Source organism: Oncorhynchus masou, chromosome 16, assembly GCF_036934945.1.
Source record: "Oncorhynchus masou masou isolate Uvic2021 chromosome 16, UVic_Omas_1.1, whole genome shotgun sequence".
In the NCBI taxonomy this organism is placed as follows: domain Eukaryota; kingdom Metazoa; phylum Chordata; class Actinopteri; order Salmoniformes; family Salmonidae; genus Oncorhynchus; species Oncorhynchus masou.
In genome coordinates this window covers 21,528,469-21,556,260 of record NC_088227.1, presented here as the reverse complement: position 1 = coordinate 21,556,260, position 27,792 = coordinate 21,528,469, and the positions used below count along the sequence as shown (strand labels likewise).

The following is a 27,792-nucleotide window of genomic DNA, read 5'->3' as shown; positions in this document are numbered from 1 at the left end:
TACATTACCCCCAGGATCACAAGAAGTCCCACACACACACACGTCAGCATGGAAGAAGAAAAAACACAGATACTCGCCCGTCTGAATTTTTCCCCTCGTGCCCCAACATGTCTGGATGTATCTGAGGAACTCGTGGCAAATTTGGAACTGGTTTCTTGGGCGCTGACACTTTCATCATGTCTTCATCATTCGGTTGTACACCCTTTATGGTATTAGGTAGACCAGACCTTTTGATACATTTTTCAGGTGCTTCAACCTCAATAACAAATGATTGGCTTACCTCCATGGCTGCTGTTTGACTGGGTACACATAGTTTCAGTCCGAAAGTTCTAAATTACAGTGCATTCGGAAAGTATTCAGACCCCTTGACTTTTTACACATTTTGCTACATTAGACTTATTCTAAAATGCATTAAATAGTTTTTCCCCCTCATCAGTATACACACAATACCCTATAATGAAAAAGCAAAAACAGTTTTTCAGTTTTTTGCAAATTTAGTCAAAGAAAAAACAGATACATTATTTACATAAGTATTCAGACCCTTTGCTATGAGACTCAAAATTGAGCTAAGGTACATCCTCTTTCCACTGATCATCCTTGAGATGTTTCTACAACGTTATTGATGTCTACCTGTTGTAAATTCTATTGATTGGACATGATTTGGAAAGGCACACACCTGTCTATATAAGGTACCACAGTTGACAGTGCATGTCACAGCAAAAACCAAGCCATGATGTCAAAATTAATTGTCCTTAGAGCTCCGAGACGGGATTGTTTCGAGGCACAGATCTGGGGAAAATATTTCTGCAGCATCCCCATGAACAGTGGCCTCCATCATTCTTAAATGGATGACGTTTGGAACCACCAAGACTCTTCCTAGAGCTGGCCGACATTCCAAACTGAGCAAACGGGGGAGAAGGGCCTTGGTCAGGGAGGTGAGCACTCTGGTCACTCTGACAGAGCTCCAGAGTTCCTCTGTGGAGATGGGAGAACCTTTCGGAAGGACAACCATCTCTGTAGCACAACATCAATCAGGCCTTTATGGTAGAGCGGCCAGACGGAAGCCACTCCTCAGTAAAAAGAACATGACAACACACTTGGAGCTTGCCATAGTCCACCTAAAGACTCTCAGACCATGAGAAACATGATTATCTGGTCTGATGAAACCAAGTTTGAACTATTTGGCCTGAATGCCAAGTGTCATGTCTGGAGGAAACCTGACACCATCCCTACGTTGAAGCATGGTGGTGGCAGCATCATGCTTTGGGCATGTTTTTCAGCGGCAGGAACAGGGAGACTAGCAAGGAAAAGATGAACGGAGCAAAGTATAAAGGTATTCTTGATGAAAACCTGTTCCAGAGCACTCAGGACCTCAGACTGGGGCGAAGGTTCACCTTCCAACATGACAATGACCCTAAGCACACAACCAAGACGACGCAGGATTTGCTTCGGGAAAAGTCTCTGAATGTCCTTAGGTGGCCCAGCCAGTGCCCAGACTTGAACCCAATCTAACATCTCTGGAGAGACCTGAAAATAGCTGTGCAGCGACGCTTCCCATCTAACCTGACAGAGGTTGAGAGGATCTGCAGAGAAGAATGGGAGAAACTCACCAAATACATGTGTGCCAAGGTTGTAGCGTCACACCCAAAAAGATTTCAGGCTTTAATCACTGCCAACGATGCTTCAACAAAGTACTCAATGAAGGGTCTGAATGGTTATGTCAATGTCATGTTACATTTTTTCATTTTTATACATTTGCACTATGATGAAACTGGCTCTCATGAGGACCGCCACAGGAAACGAAGACCCAGAGTTACCTCTGCTGCTTAGGATAAGTTCATTAGAGTTAACTGCAGCCCCAAAAAAGGCTTCACAGAGTGCAAGTAACAGACACATCTCAACATCAACTGTTCAGAGGATACCGCGTGAATCAGGCCTTCATGGTCAAATTGCTGCCAAGAAACCACTACTGAAGGACACCAATAATAAGAAGAGACTTGCTTGGGCCAAGAAACACAATAAATGGACATTAGACCGGTGGAAATCTGTCCTTGGTCTGATGAGACCGAATTTGAGATTTTTGGCTCCAACAGCGGTGTCTTTGTGAGACGCAGAGTAGGTGAACGGATGATCTCCGCATGTGGGAGGAGGTGTGATGGTGCTTTCCTGGTGACACTGTCTGTGATTTATTTAGAATTCAAGGCATACTTAACCAGCATGGCTACCACCGCATTCTGCAGTGATACGCCATCCCATCTGGTTTGCGCTTAGTGGAACTATCATTTATTTTTCAACAGGACAGTGACCCAAAACACAACTCCAGGCTGTGTAAGGGTTATTTGACCAAGGAGAGTGATGGAGTGCTGCATCAGATGACCTGGGATCCACAATCACCTGACCTCAACCCAATAGAGATGATTTGGGATGTGTTGGACCGCATAGTGAATGAAAAGCATCCAACAAGTGCTCAGCATATGTGGGAACTCTTTCAAGACTGTTGGAAAAGCATTCCCTGGAATGAGTAAGTGTGTCCAAACTTTTGACTTGTACTGCGTATACAGTATATATATATATATATATATATATATATATATATATATATATATATATATATATATATATATATATTTTAAATATATTTAACTTTTTTATTTTCCTCTAACCCTACCACCCTTCCCATAATTGGAGTAAACTAATGGACAACAAAACTAAAGCTTCTACTTCCATTTTATTCTGTACATACTATCACAAGAAGACAACACACAAGAAGAAGACAACACACTACAACACACAACACATTTTCAGGACACAGTATATTTGACAATAGTTATATTTTATTTGTTTTTAGTCCCATCATTCAACTACCCTCAAGCCCTCCCATCTATCTCATAAACCATCCAGTTCTTTTTGCAATATATATTTTTTAACATCGCTGTGATGTTTCACACAAGTTTGGACCCTTTCTATTCTCATAGTTTCTACAGAATATAAATTAAAGAAACATTTTTGCTAAGTATTATTATATTTTTGATCGATTGACTACCCTCACCCAAGTGCCATTTGCAGAGTTAACTCCAGTTAAATGTTTTGTGTTATTCTATAAAGCTGGTTGTTGATGTGTATGGCTACATTTCAGATACATTTTTGTACATTTGAACAGTAGTAGGACCAATCTACCTTGTTTTATTGGAGCTCTAAAGCAGTACTAGTTGTTCCCCCCCTCACCCACATGGATTTAAAATGCCCCCTCGGGGATGTCATCCTGGAGCCAGCCCTGGTATCAACTGTATGTAAAAAAAAATGTTTTTGTTTGGTTTGGACACTTGTAATTGTACATACATGCACTAAAACAACATTGTTGCAAGATGCTCAAGAATAAAATAATTGTTTGTGAGATTTCTGTTGCTTTATTTAATTGATTATGAGATGATTGAAAGAGCACACACATACAGATAACAATGTAATAAATAATGATTAACATAGGGCTAGATTCAATCCAGACCGCAGAAGATCTGTGTTACAGCGCGATTGACATTTATAGGTAACTTCTGATTGAACCACTATATGCAGCGTTTTAGTGTGACTTCAGTCTCCGCGAACGTGGAAACATTGCCTTAAGATGTCAATCGCACTCTAACAATGCTCTTCCACGTTCCAGATTGAATCTAGTCCATAGACTAATTGAGAAACTACCCTTCCCTCGTAAAGCGAGTTAATCTTAGTTTCATTCTATTACTTACATGCATTTGCTCTACAGCCACATGTTAGGGCTCTAGTCAATCTGTATTACTGAAGCGTTACAGATTGCGTAATATAAATGTAAAGGTAATTTCCCATTTGAGCCGATATATGCAGCATTTTCTGTAACGATGCGAGCTGAGAGTCGGGAAGCAAGTACAGGGAGTGAATATTTAGTAAATAAACAGAACATAATACACATCAGGATCAGGAGTGGTCCGATCGCGGAAACCTGACAAACCTGCTGAGGCGTGAGAGCCTGACAACCAGCAGAGGCATTGGAGCCCGAAGAGCTGGCTGGGGCGTGAGAGTCAGAGTAAGGAAGCAAGTACAGGGAGTGAATATTTAATAAATAAACCGAACATATTACAATACAAGAAACACTAGCAGCACACAGACATGAAACTGAAACAGAAAATATAACGCCTAGGGAAGGAACCAAAGGGAGTGACATAAATAGGGCATGTAATCAAGGAGGTGAGTGTCAGTAAGCACTGGTGCGCGTGACGATGGTGACAGGTGTGCGTAATAATCAACAGTCTGGTGACCTAGAGGCCAAATAGGGAGAATACTTGACAGTACACCCTCCCTAGCGTGTGGCCCCAGCCACAGGACGCCGACCAAGGGGTCGATCCCGGCCGAGTCGTGAGAGTCCGACGAGCGGGCCGGCTGAGGCGTGAGAGCCTGACAATCCCAGGTAGCTCCGGTACTGACACCCAGACCAGACACACCTTCCAACACAAAAAATAAACACTCCCTGATGCTTTCCTTAGGTGAGGCGTTATTCTGTAACGATGTGCGCTAAGAGTCTGGAAGCAAGTACAGGGAGTGAATATTTAATAAATAAACGGAACATAATACAAAACAAGAAACACTAACAGCACACAGACAGGAAACTGAAGCAGAAACAATAGCGCCTGGGAGGAACCAAAGGGAGTGACATAAATAGGCCCGGTGAGTGTCAATAAGCGCTGGTGCGCGTAACGATGGTGACAGGTGTAAGTAATAACCAGCAGTCTGGTGACCTAGAGGCCAGAGAGGGAGTATACCTGACATTTATCGTGAATGCAGTCTCCGGCTAATCACACTGTAACTCTGAACTTCCGCGATACGGATTTAATAGAGCCCTTAGTCTCATTGAGATTTAAAATGTACTTTGCAAGAGAGACCTGGTTCAAAAAGCATAACGCAAACATTTAAAAGAGAAAACACAAAGCACAAAAAACTTCAGGTTACACATTGAACAGGCAGATTGGTTTATGAGGAGGGGTAAAACTATGGATTAAAATATTGACAGGGCCTAAATCATTTTTCACCATAGATTTTACTCTAGCGTTAAATTAAATAACAATTAGGCCAAGATTCAATCAAAGGTGCGTTGTTTCCAAGTGCTCAGCAATTTAAGTGCATTTGAAGCTAATTTCCCGCTTGAGACGATATCTGCAGTGTTTACAATGAATGAAATCTCCTCAAATGTTGCAGAAATAGCCTTTAAAAGACAACTTGTCGCCGGGCAATGTGCTTTTCTACAACAGTGCTTCCCAAACTCGGTCCAGTGGTTTCAAGTTTGTATCCATAATTTTTGACGAGCAAAAAAAACAACATACTTCCACATTTCCCACTGTGTAAACTCATTGATTCTCATTGCAAATAGGCCCAGGATATCTCCTGATGTAGTTGGGTAGCTGATATTCAGAGCTTAAATAGCCAAATTGATTAGTCATAGGAATCAGAACTAATAAAGGCAATGCAACTGCCTGTTTTTTTCAAACGGTTGGCCTATCACATGGATGGGCATTCATAAGATTCCATTGTGTGCTGACATGGTAGGCTACACCCCAGTAAGCACGGCCTTAGGCCGACATGTTTTACAAACCGTAAGCATACCACGTAGATGGACCAAATCTGAAACAATCATGGGCGTCAATGTTTGGTTCAGATTTTTCTAGTCTGGACCAGACTTGATTTGGCCCAAAAATAGACGTCTATGTTTGGTTCAGATTTGGTCCGGTCTGGACCGGCCTTGATTTGGTCCAAACATAGACATCTATAAATTACTTTTTTTCAACTTTCTTTCAGACCTGAAAATGTACCTGATTTCAACTTCTGGAAAATACGTATTGTAAAAGTGTTTTGAACGTCATTTTTCTTCCTGAGACTTTTCTAGTTTTGCAGGGGCAACAATTTTTTTGTCTCGCCTTGGGTGGCAGAACAGCTAAGACCGGGCCTGGTCTACAGCACCCCTCTGATTGAATCCCGGCCTTATTGTTTATTACAATAACTTTGATTTACACATTTCATCTACAGTCATAATGCAAGTACAGGTTAACTCAATTAATAAATCATATAACGAAATGTCATTGACCAAATTAGCAGTAATATTATGACATCTCTTCTGACGTCAAAGTATGCTACAGTACTGTTTGTAGAAAATAAGAATACAAAATGTTTCCAGGAAATCACAAAGATGTGTTTAGCAATTGATGAATGTGTATGAGTTTAGATATTAACATGAAACTTAATATGTTATTGACATAATATAATGAAATCATGATAAGACCTGTCTAAACACCACCTAAACCCCAGCCATCACTGTCTTTGAGGAACCAACCAGGTGGATGTTTCCCTCTGGGTGAGAGTAGTAGCAGATGTGTGGGTTGGTCCTGATCCAGTATATAGCTTGATCCAGCATATAGCTAGTTCTCTGAGGTAGAAAACATATGATGAGTACAGTGTTCTTCAATCCCCAATCATGCAGACCCTTAAGGTGTGCAGGCTTTTATTACAGCCCAGTACTAACACGTCTGATTTAACTTATAAGGGCTTGAAGAGTAAAACATTGTGTAATAGTGAAGAGTTAATTGCATTTATTAAATTACATGTGTTTGTCAGCTGTAGACGTGTTCGTCCTTTATCAAGACTGTACAAACCTTGATGTTCATCACTTATTTGAAGGGGACTTTCATATTCTCACTTTTCTCTTTGGGAGTAGGTGCCTGGTAAGAGAGGTGATCTGAGCTTTCAGTAACACTTGACATTAAGTTGCTTTTCTGTGTAGTAACACTGTTCGTTCTATAATAACGCCATTGGTATTACAATGTTTGGTATATTGTACTTTAATTGGCTTTGCGTTCTAATTACAAAGGAATGGAGCCGAGAGTTTTTTGTTATTACACACTCCATATTCCATTTGTGTATAACAAAAGTCATTCAGTTCCATTACAGAACAATTGCCATAGTACTATGTAATTACAATGTCGTAACTAGCATAATTATAGCATTACTACACAGGTATAAGAGCAACTTAAAGAAAATGTAAACACATGTTCCTGCTCTATAAATGAATGGGAAGACAAAAGCAACTATAAGAGCAGAACTCACCCCAGCCAAGATTACTTTCAACACTTCATCTCGCACCTGGTATTAACATGACAAAAAGCAGTAGTGGTAGTACATAGTATACAGAGTTCACTGTTGAAACACACTATTAAATCACATAAGATCCCTAATGATTGACAAATACCTTCTTCTCTGCAAAACATCCAGTCAGTAAAATGAAGAAGCCCTGAAAAAATTGACACAATAAATAAATACAATGGTATTTTTCACTCAGTAGTTTCAGACAAGAATATTTATGATGGAAAATGGATGAAAAAGTACCTGTAAGGAGTTTATGATGGTGAAAGCATAATGCATCACAACACCCATCATTTCTTTGATATCAATGAGCACAAAAAATCCCAAAACCCATGTTATCCCAAAGACTGGTGTTAAAAAGACAACCACTTTCAGGATGCTTTTGGCTGTCTCTTTCTCGTCGGCTTTATTTCCATCAGGGACATTGGACTTTAGGAGCGTCATGATGACAACACACATGGAGAACAGGTTCATCAAAGCGATCGTCCCGATGGGCAGAAGAAATGCGTAAATGGACCCTTTCAGAAGTCCATCGTAAATGAGCCAGCAGGTTGTTGTGTTGTGGTAGGGGTTTCCTGTGTATTTGTAGTACACATAGGTAGCTGCCACGATCACTGTGGGACAGATGTACCCGAGGACGGTGGACAAGAGCAGATACACCCTCTTCCTCAGCGGGTGGAAGACGAAGATGAGCTGGTGTAGTAGCATGACGCTGAGGCATAGCATCCAGCAGAACATAGCCAGAAAGAAGAAATGCTTGGTCACGGTCAGTATGAGGCACCAGGTATCAGAGATGCTGGGGATGGAGGAGGCCAGGAAACTGCAGTCGGCCAATAAAAGGCATAGAGAGATGTTGACCAGGGCTGTGTGGCGGAAGTGTGAGAGGTTAGACTTCACAACAGCTGACCACACCAGTGCCTCAATGAAGAGGAAGACAATAAGGGAGCAGATGGACATGCCCAGGCCTACGTAGGTAATCTCATCCAGAAAGGGCAGGTTCACCGGGGTCTTGGACATGAGCACTGAGAAGGAGGTCAGGTGGGTGCACTCGCAGTAGCTTTTGTTGTTGACCATTTCCTTCCACTTGCAGCCTTCTTCAGACCATTCCTTTAATGTGGTGTTCCAGAACACACAGAGGATTTTAGAGTCTCGAGACATTGACTGGTTGATGGGAAAGTCCAATTTGATGTCTACTTTGGAGTCGTTACTGTTTTGCAGTGTGGCTGACACCACAATGCTAGGGAACTCACTGTCTGGGAATTTTGAATTGTTTAATTTGTCAGCCAGGTTTTTTACTCCCACAGTTTTTACTATTCCTGAGGACTGGGCCAATTTGACCTCAACGCCAAACACAGTTCGATTGCAAGATGAGTTATTTTGAGCTCGGCAGAGTTTGAATTGTAGATTTGGGGTGTCATTTCCATTACTGGTATTCATTTTGATGTTCTTCACTAGATCCTCGACAGACTTGAGGTATTTTGAAGACATTCCATATTCAATGGTTTTGTTGACTGCTTTCCAAGGGTTATTCAACATGTTGCTTGCTGCATCAAGAAAAACCTGTGAATTGTATTTTACAAATGAATGTTTCTGTATGAGATATATTGTACACAGCAGTATAACTCTTGACTGGGGTATGTGCAAGTCACCCAATATTTGGCAACAGTTTAAGGGTGCAATCTGCAGTTCGAACAATAACAAAGTGCAACTGTTTTGGACAATATCTCAGGGATGGAGCTGGAGGAATGTAGCCACTCTCAAATCCAAAGAGAGAGCTATGGATGCAGAGACTGAAATTATAGTTTTAACCATTCTCCAGATGTACAGTGTTTGTTTACAATGACATTGTTTACAAACATTGGAGTATACAAGCTTATATTTTGGGTTATGATGGGGTAAGACAGTTGAAGTTACATAAGCATTTATAAGTTATATTTTTCTAGAATCAATGGCTATATATCATTACTTTAGCATATCATGACTTTAGTCAAATGGACGTATCAACAGCAGATTGCTCCTATAAAGAGTAATCTATCTCAAATAAAAAACAGAATGGCTCACATCTAAAACGGACTCATCCAGGGTAATAGTTTCTGATGCTTCAGACATGACATCCAGAACACTGATGGATGCATTCAAATCAGCAACTGAGCTGTTAATGTCAGCAACTGTGCTGTTCTTCAACCCAGAAAATATTTCACGAGCAACGTCTTGTGTGGCCCCAAGTCCCTCTCTAAAGTTCTGGAATGGTACAACACACATGGAATAGTAACTTTATTTGCAATACCAACACATTCTACAGGCCTAAAACATTTGAATGATAGTCACATTATTCCAGTGGCTGGATATGTAGTTGAAGAATGTGATTCATCACCAACCCGTGAGTAATGTTATCATATTACTGTAATGCAAGAATGCAAGCGCTTTCACTCAAAACATAGACATTCACCAAAACACTACCAATGTTCCATATCAACTTGAAAGTGTGAGAGCTATATGACTGCAGGAGGTTTAAGGCCATACTCACTGCTGCTGAAATGAGAATTTGATTAAGTTCCTCATTGACACAGTTATCCAGCACATCCATCCATGCAGGCCCCTTGCATGTCCTCTCGTTATACCCCACTCTCCTCGGCTCACATTGTCGGATGACAATAGTGTCACCTTTTGGGGTTTTTGGCCAAAGATAGTCTACTAAACAAGCCATCTCCTTTTCCTCAGCTGATAAAAACAAGCGTTGGTCAGTGAGGAGTATAAATAAGAACTAAACATCCACTTCATTTTTGTACATGATGTATAAATAAACCATACAAGTTTAGTACTGTCACTCAAATGTGTTTAAGTAAATTGTTAAAGTGGCGTTATGTCCAAAAAGGATGAGGATTAAGCAAATTCATTCAAAGGACTCATACAAACTAAACATACCATAAATCACTGGTATAGTTATGCTTGCACTTTCAGTCTCGTTCTCCTGGTTTGTAAATTTGACTGTGAAAACATGCGGTAATTCTGTTTGCTCGCAATTTATCTTCTGAGTTATGCTGTAGCTGGTCCCCGCTGGCGAGACTAGAAAAGAATGTTGACATTTTTCTCAAGTTACTGTAACTTTATACATTTTGAGCACAAAGAGAAATAAGGTGATACAAAGTTCTAAGACACAGTTCATAGAGAGTACCTGATAATGGATTTGGGGGTTCCATTTGAGCTTGGTATGACCAAGTAACATTGTACATCTCCGTGCTGTTCTTGATGGTTGCACTAACCATCACACTTTGAGGGTTTATACCTTGGCATTCTACAGTCAGTGGGGTACTCGTCATGGTGATCTGATCTGGTAGCAGGGCTACCTTCAACTCTGCAGAGGCTGCGTGCACAATGGATCCTTTGGAAAATCCGCACTTATATATTCCTTTAGAAGCAATAAAAAAGCAATAAACAGGATCAATAAACAGGATCATAGGTCTATTTCAGTATCGAACAGATGCACTGTTTACAATAACCATATAAACCGGAAATATAATCCTACTCCCTCCATTTATATTGGCAAGCATCATGGGTCTCTCAGACACACCTGCCCAGTTCCCTGACAACTTTTTAATTTGGACTGTGGTACAGTTAGGTGATGCCTCTGGGAATGTCACGGTTATGCTGGTTCCAGTGTTCAGACCAAATGTCTCACTTCCCTTTATCAAGTTCCAGTTCCAAGAGCCATCTGTTTCATCAAATGTTGTTTCTTTAAATGTGCAACTCAGCGTCGGTGATGAGCGGTATGGCACTTTGTTCAATGGATACTTAATGCTTACAAATCCTGTGGAAAAGTAGAGACATACAATATCAATACAATAAATAATACAATAGATCTTTACACGTTTCACATAATCATTACCAACATAACCTAATCAATTTCATACCGTAATTCTTGCTACGTGTCTTAATATCATACTGTCTTTGCACTTGTTTGTATGGTCCATAGGTTATCATATCATAACCAAAAGCTTTGCAACTCTGGAACTGCATCTGATTGGAGTGTGCAGAGACTCCATTTTCACTCGTATTTTCACACAGTATTTTCTCCTGTGCCTCATCTGAGCCTAATGTGGCAGATCTCCTCATGGTCTTAATATCACTATGTGAAAGTACTGTACTGTAATGGAAGAGGGAGGACATTTACCTGATGTTTCAACAGATATTTTGGCAGAGGAGCCTACAGTCGTTTCCAGGTCAGCTGTTATTTTTGTAAGTTTTGTAGTCAGAAATATGACACTGACATCCACTTTGAAATCAACAATGTAGCCATCACCCCTTATGTGTCAATATTGAGTTGCCAATGGGTGAAAGGGAGACAAAAACAAAAATTGATGTTGCGTCTTTGGGGAGAAAAACAAGCACTCTGCGAAATATTAAGGAATGAATATATCATATAATAAATGTTGAATGTATTACCTAGGTCCAGATACATTAAGGCCCTCAAACCCATTTAATTGTTGAAAACCATCTGTGAGCTGAGAGAAAAAGTAATTGTGTTAATCAAGATTAAATATAATGTATCACATGTTCACATTATAAGAAATGTATTTACACCTTTTCTTTGTTCTTTTTTAAAGTTTACCCCCTTTTCTCCCCAATTTCATGGTGTCCAATTGTTAGTAGTTACTATCTTGTCTCATCGGGAGAGATGAAGGTCGAAAGCCATTCGTCCTCCGAAACACTACCCAACCAAGCCGCACTGCTTCTTAACACAGCATCCAACCCGGAAGCCAGCAGCACCAATGTGTCGGAAGAAACACCGTGCACCTGGCGACCTAGTTAGCTTGCACTGCCCTCGGCCCGGCACAGGGGTCGCTAGTGCGCGATGAGACAAGGATATCCCTACCGGCCAAACCCTCCCTAACCCGGACGACGCTGAGCCAATTGTGCGTTGCCCCACGGACCTCCAGGTCACGGCCGTCTGTGACAGAGCCTGGGCACAAACCCAGAGTCTCTGGTGCCGCAGATAGCACTGCGATGCAGTGCCCTAGAACACTGCTCCACCCAGGAGGAGTGTATATACATTTCTTTAAGTCATTATACATTTGAATTATTTAATCTAAACCAAATTATACTATTTCATCATATTTCAATTCCCTAAATATAAAAATGAAAATGTACCTGTTGTTTGATAGTATTAGTTCCACTAAAAATTTTTTCCATTGTGACTGTTCCATTAAAGAAAACTATGTAAAAAAAAAAAAACATTAGAATTGTGACAACAGTGTTATCCATCCTATGGATCATATCAAATAATGGAAGTAAAAATAAGTGTCAACAATACTACCTTTCACTTTGGGAATACAGAAGGCTGGCAAGTCAGAAATATTTGCATTACAAGACGAGCCATTGCAGCACTGGAACTCGTCACACACTGCGTTGCTCCAGATGTACGTTGTCGAACAGTTACATTCAGAATTACCCCCAACAATTTCACATTCTACACAGACACACACATGATCAATCAACGACAATCAGACTACGGATGAAAAAACACTGATAGAGGAACATTTCTCTATAAAACCATTATACCAAAAATCAATAATGATACTGTACCCGCTGTTAGTTCAAGCAGTTCAATGGTCATACTTCCATTATCTGTAGTTATTTCCTTGATCGATGATAGAGTACCAGAGATGTCAAATGTAACATTGCTCTCTACCATGAACTCAGCCATGTAGGTATCTAAAACAATCAGTGACAAAAAGGAACATTTTGTATTTTATTTTAGGCAAATGTGCAAGAGAGCCTTTTCGGCAGCTAATTCTAATGATTGGGGACGGTCTTCAAGAGTGCATCTGCTGGTGTGAGAGAGTTAGTAAATTCACTTGTCCTCATATGGCCCTTTTCTAGTGCTTGGTTTGTTATGTGTTCAGACATAAATCTGTAGATCAAATAACTCACCCACTGCTAAGGCCTGTGTAAATGGAGAGAGAGAGAGAGACGCGTTAGATTTCGTCATCAAAGGGTCAATAATTACATATGTCCACTAGAATTAATCTTTGAAATAAGATTCATTCATTAGGTTCCCTCCATATCTGTTATTTTTAATCGGTGCTTACCTTTACTTAGTTTACTTGACTAACATCCATGGCTACTGTGTAAATTGTCCAACTGGCTCATTTCAAGTACTACTGCAATGTACAGTTGAAGTCAGAAGTTTACATAAACTTAGGTTGGAGTCAATAAAACTAATTTTCAACCACTCCACAAATTTCTTGTTAACAAACTATAGTTTTGGCAAGTCAGTTAGGACATCTACTTTGTGCTTGACACAAGTAATTTTTCCAACAATTGTTTACAGACAGATTATTTCACTTATAATTGACTGTATCACAATTCCAGTGGGTCAGAAGTTTACATACGCTAAGTGTCACGGCCATCGAAAGAAGTGAACCAAGGTGCAGCATGGTGAGAGTACATTTTCTTTTTTATTTAAAATGTTGCCAACAAAACAAGAAATAACAAACACAACCATGAAGCTTTAACAGTGCTAAGTGCCACAAACAAAGTTAACTACCCACACTGAAAGGAGGGAGAAAGAGCTACCTAAGTATGATTCCCAATCAGAGACAACGATAGACAGCTGTCCCTGATTGAGAACCATACCGGCCAACACATAGAAACACAAATCATAGAAATAAAGGACATAGAATGCCCACCCAAATCACACCCTGACCAAACCAAAAAGAGACATAAAAAGTCTCTCTAAGGTCAGGGGGTGACACTAAGTTGACTGTGCCTTTAAAAACAGCTTGGAAAATTCCCAAAAAATAATGTCATGGCTTTAGAAGCTTCTGACAGGCTAATTGATATAATTTGAGTCAATTGGAGGTGTACCTGAGGATGTATTTCAAGGTCTACCTTCAAACTCAGTGCCTCTTTGCTTGACATCATGGGAAAATCAAAAGAAATCAGCCTAGACGTCAGGAAAAATGGTAGATCTCCACAATTCTGGTTCATCAGGGGGAGCAATTTCCAAACGCCTAAAGGTACCACGTTCATCTGTACAAACAATAGTTTGCAAGTATAAACACCATGGGACCACGCAGCCGTCATACCGCTCAGTACTTTGGTTCGAAAGTGCAAATCAATCCCAGAACAACAGCAAAGGACCTTGTAAAGATGCTGGAGGAAACAGGTACAAAAGTATAGTATCTATATCCACAGTAAAACAAGTCCAATATCGACATAATTTGAAAGGCCGCTCAGCAAGGAAGAAGCCACTGCTCCTAAACCGCCATAAAAAAGCCAGACTACGGTTTGCAACTGCACATGGGGACAAAGATCGCACTTTTTGGAGAAATGTCCTCTGGTTTGATAAAACAAAAATAGAACTGTTTGGCCATAATGACCATCGTTATGTTTGGAGGAAAAAGGGAGAGGCTTGCAAGCCAAAGAACATCATCCCACCCGTGAAGCACAGGGATGGCAGCATCATGTTGTGGGGGTGCTTTGCTGCAGGAGGGACTGGTGCACTTCACACAGATGGCAGATGGCATCACGAGGTAGGAAAATTATGTGCATATATTGAAGCAACATCTCAAGACATCAGTCAGGAAGTTAAAGCTTGGTCACAAATGGGTCTTCCAAATGGACAGTGACCCCAAGCATACTTCCAGAGTTGTGGCAAAATGGCTTAAGGACAACAAAGTCAAAGTATTGGAGTGGCCATCACAGATCCCTGACCTCAATCCTATAGAACATTTCTTGGCAGAACTGAAAAAGCGTGTGCGAGCAAGGAGGCCTACAAACCTGACTCAGTTACACCAGCTCTGTCAGGAGGAATGGGCCAAAATTCACCAAACTTATTGTGGGAAGCTTGTGGAAGGCTACCTGAAACGTTTGACCCAAGTTAAACAATTTAAAGGCAATGCTACCAAAAACTAATTGGTCCTTCTGACCCACTGGGAATGTGATGAAAGAAATAAAAGCTGAAAGAAATAATTCTCTCTACTATTATTCTGACATTTCACATTTTTAAAATAAAGTGGTGATCCTAACTGACCGAAGACAGCGAATTTTTACTAGGATTAAATGAATTTGCCAAATGAATTTGGCTAAGGTGTATGTAAACTTCCGACTTCAACTGTACTGCTTACCTGGTGGTAGAGGAATACCACGCCGCAGTAAAGTATTACCGCTCTGGCCCACATCGTTTGTCTGATGGAAGCAAAGAAGATTTACACTGCTTCAACAATTTGGACACATTAATGAATTAAAACATCAATTTTCATGACAGACAATATTGATACTGTAGTGATACCCCATTGGTGTTCTTATTATCGACCTTACTGTTTTATTTTTGTCTCATTTGAGTCCATGCTACTTGTTGCTTTTATTATTCTATTCAGATTTTATTGTCCATCTCTAGGTGGTTTATTTTCTTTTATGTTTCACTCTGAGGTAGATACTGCTGTAAAGAATATAGGCCATGATCATTATTAATTAGCCTTTTATCTCCTGAGCTCCTTTTCCTGAAGTATACAAAGTCCAAAATTAGCTAGTCAAACTTTCTTTTGCATTACTTTGCATTACCTCATAATACAGACACAGCAGGTGGTGAGCTTGTCCTGTTGACCTGCTTATGATGCATTGAATAATCCTTGTCAATCAATCTCTGCTCATTAAATAAAACATAGGACAATCAACTTACTATGTACACTGTATGTCCTCTCAATTATTCACATGGCCATTATTTCATTAAACTACACTACCACAGCACATGTATTTACTCTTGTTTATTAATTAAAGAAGACTATCAACATTTTACTTGAGGTTATTTTTCGTTTTTTAAAACAACTCTTCCTTCAGAAGAGGACTGGCCACCCCTCATAGCCTGGTTCCTCTCTAGGTTTCTTCCTAGGTTCTGGCCTTCCTAGGGAGTTTTTCCTAGCCACCGTGCTTCTACACCTGCATTGCTTGCTGTTTGGGGCTTTAGGCAGGGTTGCTGTACAGAACTTTGATATATCAGCTGATGTAAGAGGGCTTTATAAACACATTTGATTTGATTAAATGACCGACATCACTTCACTTACTTGAATTCCATTTTGTTCTTGTTTTCTGTGAGCTCCATGTGCAGTTTCTGTAGAGATAAATCAGATGATTCCTGAACTGTGCGATGTAGTAGGGAGTTGAACATAGTTTAAAGCAGTAATTAACTACAAAGACCACAATTCATTGCACGCCTGCTTAAACTTGTTCATCAGTTGATTGGCGAGCCTGTAAATACATGATCTAAGTAATTCGTAGCTGGTATTCAGAGTCATAAAAGAGATGAGATTATATATAGATGAGATATAGAGATGAGATAATGACTTGGAATTAAATAATGAAGTCATCAAATGAAACAAATATTTTATTAAAGTCAAGTAATGTGATTAAATTACGGTTAATTAGTGATAAGCAGTAATGGGCAGTCACTACCATCATGGGACTTGTATTAATTGTGTTATTCAGTGTTCCAGCATTTAACCCACGTAATGCATAGTGTATTTCATATCTAATCAAAACTGAAATTGAAAACCGTGTTTTTTTTTGTAATAATCGAACCGAAACCGAACAGACCCCAAAAAGCAGTAATAGCTCAGCACACCTACACAGTCAGCTTGGTCACCATGTTGATACTAAATACAGTAATTACAAAACATCATGGTCCGTTAAGAGGTTGTTTTTGTATCACAACACATAAAAACAAAATATACCTAGTTACTCATTAATTTATGGGCTCTCAAATATGATATTAATTTAAACATTAATGAGATGGTACACCAGGTTCGTGTGAATGGAACAGAAGATTACACAGAAGCAGCCTATAGACACTTGATGGCTGAAGTCATCTGTACTCTCAATATGACATTCATTGAAGCATTAATGAGATGGTACACCAGGTCTGGGGTTACATTGCCCCAGACCTTTATATTTTCTGTCTATTGAAGTTCACTTTATTTGAAAAGACTGTGAGCAAAAAAATGAACTGGAGAGTCTCAATTGAAAGTACTTCTTAATCCAGAAGTAGGGTAAATCTGGGCCTGGGAAATCTAGCCTAACTAATTATTAGACTACTTAAAATGTTACCAAATTAAAATGTGTCACAATATTTATGGAATAAGATGTTTCATTGACACAATCATTTCTTTCATATTCTTTCAAAATGTATTTTCAAACCACAACTTGGCATACATTTGAATAAGAATATACAGGGCAACCCCCAAGTATTAAGCAGTATGAACACTTTGTAAATGCAGTGCATAGAAATTATGAAAGATAATAGCTTTTCAATAAGAGGAGATTACTGACCTTGCCTCAAGAAATCTGCTCTTAAACCTGGGTTTGACCTGTGAAACTAATGATCAAAAAGTAGGATGCAGTTGGTAATCCATGTCTACCAGGAGACCATCGGGGTAGGCTCAATGCTCACAGTGAACAGGCTGCGTCTGACTAAAGTAAATGGGAAAATGCTTGAAAGCAGCACGACGGAGGCGACATATGACAATGAGTAGCTACTTTGAAAAAGGGATCTTTGCCATTTGCATGACTGGTATCTCCCTATGCCATCTGGACTGGTCAACATGGGCCTTCAGCTTTCCATCTGCATTTGGCTACCAAATACAGCTTTCTCCTTGAGGAGGTTACAGCCTGTCAAAATGTTGTCTGTCAAGAGGAAATGTTGTCATTCCTATACATGTAATTCCTATACATTTAATTCTTATACATTCAATTGAGGAAAGACAGATGGAGCCGTTAGTGCCCCAATGTGGTTGGTTATTTTGTTGCAAGTATATACCTTCTAGACATTACAGAACACAGTGCTTGATGAGGCATAACTGTAAGCCTAGTGTGCCACACACATTGAGAAACAGTGACCTAGTAACTACTTCAATACTGGTTAAAATGGACAAAACAACATCATGTTCTTAAAATTAAACTTCTTAGGGATTTTTTCTCACTTCCTGTCTGAATGACGTGCCCAAAGTAAACTGCCTGTTGCTCAGGCCTTGAAGCCAAGATATGCATATAATTGGTATCATTGGAAAGAAAACACTTTTACGTTTGTAGAAATGTTAAAATAATGTAGGAGAATATAACACAATAGATATGGTAGGAGAAAATCCCACCAAAAAACAAACAGAATTGTATTTGTTTGAGAGAACATCCTCTTAGAATGGCAAGTATAAGGTCATACTGAGAATTAGCTCCCTGGATGCAATTCCTATGGCTTCCACAGCGTGTCAGCAGTCTATGTTCAAGGTTTCAGTCATGTAACTATAAAAACAAATATGAAATATCAGTTTTAGTACAGGGACACAGTCTTGAAATTCGTGTTCGCGCGCGCCATGAAGACAGTATGCACCTGCTAAATTCGGTATCCTATTGAACATACTACTTTCCGTAAGAAATATTATAGTTTGATTCAATTTTGGGGTACCTGAGGAGTAAATAGCAATGTATTTCACTTGTTGAAACAAAGTTTAGGGGGTAGATTTTTGGATTCTTTTCTCTGCAAGTTTAACAAGTGGATAACTCAAATCGATGGTGCCAACTAAACTGACTTTTTGGGATATAAAGAAGGATTTTATCTAACAAAACAACATGTCATGTTATAGCTGGGACCCTTTGGATGACAAATCAGAGGACGATTTTCAAAAAGTAAGAGAATATTTAATCGCTATTTGTGTATTTATGAAACCTGTGCCGGTGGAAAAAATGTTTTGATGTGGTGCACCCTCCTCAAACAATCGCATGGCATGTTTTCGCTGAAATAGCTACTGTAAATCACATAGTGCAGTTAGAACAACAAGAATTTAAGCTGTCAACAGATATAAGTATGTACCTAAATGTTTAAAATCCATAATTTGTATGATTATTTGTTTGAACTGCGCTCCCTCCAGTTTCACTGGAAGTTGTCCCGCTAACAGGACACCTAGGCTTAACTGACTTGACTAGCTAAATAAAGGTTAAATAAAAATAAAATAAATCAATGTTGTATCGTATGACAACATACAATTCTGAGTTTAATAGTATTTCCTTGAAGGCCAGATTGTTTTCCTGTAACAATGGGATGAATGGTTTACAGCAGGGGTTGCCAACAGGCGGCTCGCAGGCAAAAACTGGCCCACAAGTGTTTTTCATATACACTACTGTCAGGATTTGGCCAGGGTTGTTCCGGGTTTTGGTCAGTAGATGTCCCCATTGTGCTTTTTATCCCTATGTTTTTCCCTTGATCCCCATTATTATTTGCACCTGTGTCTCGTTTCCCCTGATTGTATTTAAACCCTTTGTTTCCCTCAGTTCTGTGCTCTGTGTTTGTATGTTAGCACCCTGCCCTAGTGTTCTGTGTGCTCTTGTCGATTCCGGGTGAAGTTCTTGTGGTATTCTGTTTTTTGTTTTTGTTTATTTTTGGTGAGTTTCTTTTGAGGTCTTTTTGTGTTTTTCCTACCACCTTTTGGATTTGCCATTTTTTGTATTTTAGGATTTTTTCTTTATTAAATACACCGTCTTAAATACTGCTGTGTCTGCCTCATCTTCTGGGTTCTGCTGTCTATTCGTGGCTCAGTTGGTTAAGTGACTGTTTCTCACTCCGGAGACCCAGGTTCGAAACCGGGTCCTGACAGAAACACAGAGCCAAAAATGAACCCAGAGGCAGCCAGTTCCCAGGACCTTTTTGCCACGCTGTCCCACCACCAGGAGACTGTCCAATGCCACAAAGCCGCCCTGGTTCAGCAAGAGGCCTTAATGGCTAGACATTCTCATCTTCTGTCGGAGATGCTGACTTCCATTAAGCAAATATCTGATCGACTTACCCCGGCAACAGTTTCCGTCCCAGTACCTCAAGGCTGAGTGGGACCGCCGGATGAGGGAGCGACGCTGTCTATATTGCGGCAAACCGGGCCATTTCCGTTCCACGTGTCCCGGGCTCCAGGGAAACGCTCTGTCCCGTACAGACCGGGGGGAACTGTAACGGGAAACATAACCTCCTCCCATCCGTCCAACTTCCGTCTGCTCATTCCAGTCACCCTCTCCTGGGACAACCACAAGCTTCACCTTCAAGCCTTGGTAGACTCTGGAGCCGCAGGTAACTTCATGGATGGTGTCTGGGCGAAGGAGAATGGCGTTCCCTCTGAACCTCTAAGTGACCCCATGAGGGTTACTACATTGGATGGAAGCCCTTTGGGATCTGGACTTGTCACTCATGTCACTACCTCCTTGAGACTTTCAGTTTCACAACACCAGGAATTGATGAACTTTCATTTGATCTCCTGTTCCGAGTTCCCTCTCGTCCTTGGATACCCCTGGCTTCACAGCCATAACCCTCACATCGACTGGTCTGTGGGCACTATCAAGCAGTGGGGTCCTACGTGCCAAGCTACTTGTATTTTCCAGAATTCCCGAGTTCTACTCCCGAGTCTTTAGAATCCATCGACCTGACCCGAGTTCCCGAGTGTTACCATGACCTCAAACTGGTGTTTAGCAAACAGAGGGCCACCATGCTACCACCCCATAGATCTTACGATTGCCCCATCGACCTGTTTCCGGGCACTTGCCCCCCAGGGGTCGGATCTTTTCCCTATCTCCACCCGAACGAGCTGCTATGGATACCTACATCAAGGACTCTCTGGAAGCAGGCCTCATGCGTCCATCAACCTCCCCGGCGGGAGCAGGGTTTTTCTTTGTGGCCAAGAAAGATGGTGGATTACGTCCTTGCATCAACTACCGGGGACTCAATGACATAACCGTCCGTAACCGTTACCCGCTACCCCTTATGGCCACAGCCTTCGAGCTGCTCCAGGAAGCAGTTGTTTTCACTAAGCTTGACCTGCGGAACGCATACCATCTTGTGCGGATCAGACCTGGTGACGAGTGGAAGACCGCTTTCAACACGCCTACTGGTCACTATGAATACTTGGTGATGCCCTTCGGCCTGACCAACGCCCCAGCGGTGTTCCAAGCGCTCATAAACGATGTGCTTAGGGATATGCTTAACATATTTGTGTTCGTTTACTTGGATGACATCCTCATCTTTTCGAGCTCCCTTCAAGAACACACTAAGCATGTCAGACAAGTACTCAAACGCCTCCTGGACAGCCATCTGTACGTTAAGCCGGAAAAATGTGAATTCCATTCATCCCGAGTACAATTCCTGGGATTTGTAGTGGAACCCGGTCGAGTCCAAATGGATCCTAGGAAGGTAGGGGCGGTAGCGGATTGGCCCACCCCCAAATCCGTTAAGGATGTTCAGCGTTTCCTGGGCTTCACAAACTTTTACCGCAAGTTCATCAAAAACTTCAGTTTGGTGGCAGCTCCTCTCTCAGCTTTAACCAAAGGTGGCAATGCAAGGTTTGTGTGGGGAAGAGAAGCTGAGACGGCCTTCCAAGGACTCAAGCAGCACGTCCTCTCTGCTCCCATCCTGATACTACCGACTACGGATGAACCATTTGTGGTGGAGGTAGACGCATCAGAGGTTGGTGTTGGAGCTGTCCTGTCTCAGAGGGGTGAAGACAAGAAGCTTCATCCGTGCGCTTTCTTCTCACACCGGCTTACCCCGACTGAGAGGAACTACGATGTGGGGGATCGTGAACTCCTAGCGGTTAAGATGGCATTGAAGGAATGGAGACACTGGCTCGAGGGGGCTTCTCACCCGTTTCAAGTGCTTACGGACCACAAAAATCTGGAGTATATCCAGCAGGCGAAGCGATTGAACTCTAGACAAGCTAGATGGTCTCTTTTCTTCAATCGATTCCAGTTTATTCTCACCTATCGGCCCGGGTCGAAGAATCTCAAACCGGATGCCCTGTCCCGAGTCTACGCTCCTGCCATTCGAGATGACACGGACATGCCTGTCCTTCCTGCTGCTAAGATTGTGGCTCCGATCTCGTGGCAAGTTGAGGATACCGTGAGACGTGCTCAAGCTAGCGAACCGGACCCTAAAGGAGGCCCTGCCAATCGGTTGTTTGTCCCCAAGGCAGTGAGGACTCAGGTCCTTCTGTGGGGGCACTCCTCTCGCCTCACCTGTCATCCGGGCGTAGGTCGCACCTTGGAGTTCATCCAGCGTAAGTTCTGGTGGCCTACCATAAGAGAAGACGTTGCCACTTTCGTCAATGCCTGCCCCGTGTGCTGCCAGGGCAAATCTTCTCACCTCCGCCCTCAAGGACTCCTTCACCCTTTACCTGTTCCCCACAGACCCTGGTCCCATATCTCATTGGACTTTATTACTGGACTTCCTCCATCCCATGGCAATACTACTATCCTAGTCATAATCGACAGGTTTTCAAAGGCGGCCAGGTTCGTCCCTCTGACTAAGTTACCTTCTGCCAAGGAAACGGCTGAGTTGGTAATTAATCATGTGTTCCGAGTCTTCGGCATTCCTCAAGATGTGGTTTCTGACAGAGGTCCCCAGTTCGCCTCAAGGTTTTGGAAGGCCTTCTGCCAACTCATGGGGGCTTCTGCCAGTCTATCTTCAGGGTACCATCCGGAGTCCAACGGCCAAACAGAGAGGATGAATCAAGAGCTGGAAACCACCCTCCGATGTATGACTCGTGACAACCCGTCCACATGGTCATCCTTTATTGTTTGGGCCGAATACGCGCACAACACCTTGCGCTCCTCCTCCACTGGTATGTCCCCGCACGAGTGTCAGTTTGGCTATGCTCCTCCATTGTTCCCGGACCAGGAGGCAGAAGTCAGAGTGCCTTCAGCCTTGAGGTTCGTCAGACGCTGTCGGCTTATGTGGAGGAAGACCCGTCTTAATCTGATGCGTTCCTCACAGAGGTATCAACAACAAGCCAACAGACGTCGCCGTCCCGGGCCTACCCTGCGCCCCGGCCAGAGAGTCTGGCTTTCCACAAGAGACTTACCTCTACGGGTGGAGTCTCGCAAGCTGTCCCAAAAATACATCGGTCCCTTCAAGGTTGCCAGGAGAGTTAACCCAGTTTCTTATCGCCTACACTTACCCAGATCCCTTAAGATTAATCCCACATTTCATGTGTCATTGTTAAAACCTGTTGTTTTTTCTCCCCTTGTCCCGGCAGACAGATCTCCCCCTCCGCCTCGTGTCATTGGAGGCCAGCCGGCTTATACCGTCCACCGGATACTGGATTCCCGCCAGGTGCAGCGGTCCTGGCAGTATCTGGTGGACTGGGAAGGCTACGGTCCTGAGGAGCGCTCCTGGGTTCCTGCCAAAGACATCCTGGACCCTGACCTCATTCGTCAGTTCAGGGTCCTCCACCCTGAGAGAGCTGGTAGGAACGTCAGGAGCCGTTCCTAGGGGGGATTCTGTCAGGATTTGGCCAGGGTTGTTCCGGGTTTTGGTCAGTAGATGTCCCCATTGTGCTTTTTGTCCCTATGTTTTTCCCTTGATCCCCATTATTATTTGCACCTGTGTCTCGTTTCCCCTGATTGTATTTAAACCCTTTGTTTCCCTCAGTTCTGTGCTCTGTGTTTGTATGTTAGCACCCTGCCCTAGTGTTCTGTGTGCTCTTGTCGATTCCGGGTGAAGTTCTTGTGGTATTCTGTTTTTTGTTTTTGTTTATTTTTGGTGAGTTTCTTTTGAGGTCTTTTTGTGTTTTTCCTACCACCTTTTGGATTTGCCATTTTTTGTATTTTAGGATTTTTTCTTTATTAAATACACCGTCTTAAGTACTGCTGTGTCTGCCTCATCTTCTGGGTTATGCTGTCTATTCGTGGCTCAGTTGGTTAAGTGACTGTTTCTCACTCCGGAGACCCAGGTTCGAAACCGGGTCCTGACACACTACCATTCAAAAGTTTGGGGTCACATAGAAATGTCCTTGTTTTTGAAAGAAAAGCACATTTTTTTGTCCATTAAAATAACACCAAATTGATCAGAAATACAGCATAGACATTGTTAATTTTGTAAATGACTATTGTCGCTGGAAACGGCAGATATAAACAAAATGGAATTTCTACATAGGCTTACAGAGGCCCATTGTCAGCAACCAAATAGTAAATAGTAACCGCAAAACACCAGCCTCAACACCAACAGTGAAGAGACGACTCCGGGATGCTGGTCTTCTATGCAGAGTTGCAAAGAAAAAGCCATACCTCAGACTGGCCAATAAAAAGAAAAGATTAAGATGGGCAAAATGAACAAAGACACTGGACAGAGGAACTCCGGAATCGCCTCTTCACTGTTGGCATTAAGACTGATGTTTTGCGGGTACTATCTAATGAAGCTGCTGGTTGAGGACTTGTGAGGCGTCTGTTTCTCAAACTAGGCACTTTAATGTACTTGTACTTTCTATTCTGGTTAGAGCCTGTTTGCGCTGTTCTGTGAAGGGAGTAGTACTCAACGTTGTACAAGATCTTACGTTTCTTGGCAATTTCTCGCATGGAATAGCCTCTTGAGTGTAGGTGGCAGTATTTTGATGTTTGGATGAAAAATGTACCCATATTAAACTGCCTATTTCTCATGCCCAGAATCTAGAATATGCATATAATTGTCATATTAGGATAGAAAACACTAAAGTTTCCAAAACGGTAACAATATTGTATGTGAGTATAACAGAACTAATATTGCAGGCGAAAACCTGAGGAAAATCAAACCAGGAAGTGGCCTCTATTTTGAAAGCTCCATGTTCCATAGCCTGCCTTTGCTCCATTTAAAGGAACATCAACAGGATTCCTTTTCCTATGGATTCCCCATGGTGTGAACAGTCTTTAGATATAGTTTCAGGCTGTTATTTTGAAAAATTAGCGAGAAAGATCACATTGCATCATTGTATGACAGGGTGCCAGCAGCGTTTTGTATGCAGCTTGGAGCAGCCATTTTCTCTCTCTCTCCTATTGAAGAAGCTACATTCCCGGTTGATATATTATCGATTATATATTGTAAAAACAACTTGTAAAAAACATTTGAAATGTTTCTACGAACATTACGGATACTATTTGGAATTTTCGTCTGCGATGTCGTGACCGCTCGAGCCTGTGGATTTCTGAACATAACGCGCCAACCAAATGGAAGTATTTTGGATATAAAAATAATCTTTATGGAACAAAAATTTATTGTGTAACTGGGAGTCTCGTGAGTGCAGACAACTGAAGATCATCAAAGGTAAGCGATTTAATTTATTGCTTTTCTGACTTTCGTGACCAATCTACTTGGCTGCTAGCTGTTTGTAATATTTTGTCTACTGAAAGAGAAAAGCTTTATTGAAATCTGACACACCAGATGGATTAACAAGAAGCTAAACTTTCTATACTGCACTTGTGATTTCATGAAAATTAAATATTTTTTGTCATTTAATTTCAATTTGGCGCTCTGCAATTCAGAGGTGGTTGACGAAAACGATCCGCTAACGGATTGGGTGCATCAAGAAGTTAATTTCTCAGAACAAGAATAGACTTTCAGAAGAAAGGCATTTGTTTCCGGCCATTCTGAGCCTGTAATCACACCCACAAATATTGATTCTCCAGATACCCAACTAGTCTAAAGAAGGCCAGGTTTATTGCTTCTTTAATCAAAACAACAGTTTTTCAGCTGTGCTAACATGATTGCAAAAGGGTTTTCTAATGATCAATTAGTCTTTTAAAATTATAAACTTGGATTAGCTAACACAACGTGCCATTGGAACACAGGGGTGATGGTTGCTGATAATGGGCCTCTGTACACCTATGTAGATATTCCATTTAAAAAATCTGCTGTTTCCAGCTACAATAGTCATTTACAACATTAACAATGTCTCCACTGTATTTCTGATCAATTTTATGTTATTTTAATGGACAAAACATGTGTTTTTATTTCAACAACAAGGCATTTCTAAGTGACCCCAAACTTTTGAAAGGTAGTGCATATATATGGTTTATATTGTTTTTAGTTTTGGGTTTAAAAAAAATATACATTTTGGAAATTTTGGAATTTAGAAGATCTGTTCCCAAGTAGTCCCACAAATAAAAAAATATAAATAAATGATTTCTCATTGTAATGAAGGTATGAAATGATTGTTATTTTCAAATATATTCTATTCGTGCTATATGCAGTGTACAAATTATTATAATTAGGTTCCATCTCCCCACCATTCGCTCTGACAAAAATCGCCCGCGGCTGAATCTAGTTCATTACCCCTGGTTTACAGTCTCTTTGTGGCTAGAGCTGCATTGTGCAAACACATCGTCATCATGGAGAAGATGCAAATTGTTACTGGCAGCAACAAAGTATGAGAAAAAGAGGAAGAGCCACGTACAATTAAGCAATAAGGCAGTGTTGTATCATGAATACAGTCACTAGTAAATGGTGTTTTTCGGCGCGACGCAATAGTGATACAGTGCTCAGTGACTAATGTACAGTATAAACTCAGTTGAATTGAGATCATAATGCCATCATCTGGTAGTAATGGCATCATTGTGATGGGTTTTGCCCACTGGGTAGGAACTCAATTCGGTGCAATAATAACAATTTGCCTACACGAAAAAGAAACCAGGGGAAATATAAGACGATACACACACAACCCAACAGTACCACTTGACTGTCATACCTCTACAAGCTTCAACTGACGCAAAGGCAGGTTGGACATGAAATTCAATTGTGTTCAACTAATGGACTGATCTCACTCATGACATGACTTTTAGTCTTATTTTAGCATTAACTTTTGTTTGCTTCTCAGTTATTACTTTACTGTAATGCCAATCCATCAATGTGGTTATACTGTCTATGGGTAGACCTATGCGTTGTCCTGACCACACAGATTTGCTTAACTAAACTGATGGTTATCATAAAGTTATACTTACAGTAGACTTTAAAGAAACATTACCCAATATGTTGTTCCACTCCTACTTTTAAAAACCAGAACAAAGGACAGAGTCAAAGCCACAATAATGCAAATGTTTTTGCAAATAATGCAAATCAACAGACATTATTTCTGCCATTTTTATTGTTTGTAGGAAATTGAGACCTGCCTCTTTCTAAGAACTACCTGTACTAGGAAGTTAACGCACCATGCAAAGTATACAGTATTTTGTCACAAGTCCTATTTTTTTTAGATAAAAATAAATATAATCCCAAACTCCAGTGATTACACACTATTCACACGCTTTACAATAGTAAAGTGACATTATATATTTACAAGTGCCTGTTATAGTAGCCTCAGGGCTCAGGTGTGGTGGATGGGGTTGAGGCAGGGCCTGTGTTATGGGCAGGCCTTAGGAGGCCTGGCTCGCCCTACTGTGCCACCTCGCCTGAACAAATAAAATATTTAAATGTTAATAATTGATTTGACGAGACACGCGCCAACAGAAAGACTCATCAATCTCAGATAAAGCAACCGAGCGAGTGAAACAGCACCCCTCTGTCTCAGTATGTGTAGACAATGTATCTGATGCTGTCTGGTCAAAAAGAGTGTGGCATGCAATACTTTGGCCAAACAGCATAAGATACATGGGCTATATATAGTAAGAAAGAGGGGAGTTGTTTTGCTTGTTGAGATGCTTTCTCTGGTTGGATCATTTCAGCCACTTCCAAATTTAAGGAAAGTTGGCGGGTGCACAGTGCTGGAATTGTTTTGGACAAACGTGCAAAGGTAACTTACTTTTTGAAGTGATTTGTTTAACAATCATGATTGGTTGTGTTGATGCCACATTTAGCCCATCCTCAACATTTGG

The 27,792-nt window shown here is 41.3% G+C and overlaps 1 protein-coding gene across 1 annotated transcript; it reads right to left on the bottom strand.

Moving 5' to 3' along the window:
* Window positions 1-4,067: 4,067 nt before the first annotated feature.
* On the bottom strand, window positions 4,068-17,638 carry LOC135557645 (adhesion G-protein coupled receptor F2-like). Its single transcript, XM_064991121.1, has 19 exons — window positions 17,482-17,638; window positions 16,221-16,267; window positions 15,285-15,345; window positions 13,087-13,099; window positions 12,739-12,867; window positions 12,470-12,622; window positions 12,304-12,368; window positions 11,599-11,657; window positions 11,327-11,457; window positions 10,727-10,963; window positions 10,331-10,564; window positions 10,081-10,221; window positions 9,683-9,876; window positions 9,217-9,396; window positions 7,399-8,715; window positions 7,262-7,303; window positions 7,120-7,155; window positions 6,669-6,734; window positions 4,068-6,442 (listed from the first exon to the last, which is right to left on the bottom strand). Exons 2-18 carry the CDS (start codon window positions 16,256-16,258, stop codon window positions 6,684-6,686), a joined length of 3,081 nt encoding a protein of 1,026 aa, XP_064847193.1. The 5' UTR covers window positions 16,259-16,267; window positions 17,482-17,638; the 3' UTR covers window positions 4,068-6,442; window positions 6,669-6,683.
* Window positions 17,639-27,792: the final 10,154 nt, after the last annotated feature.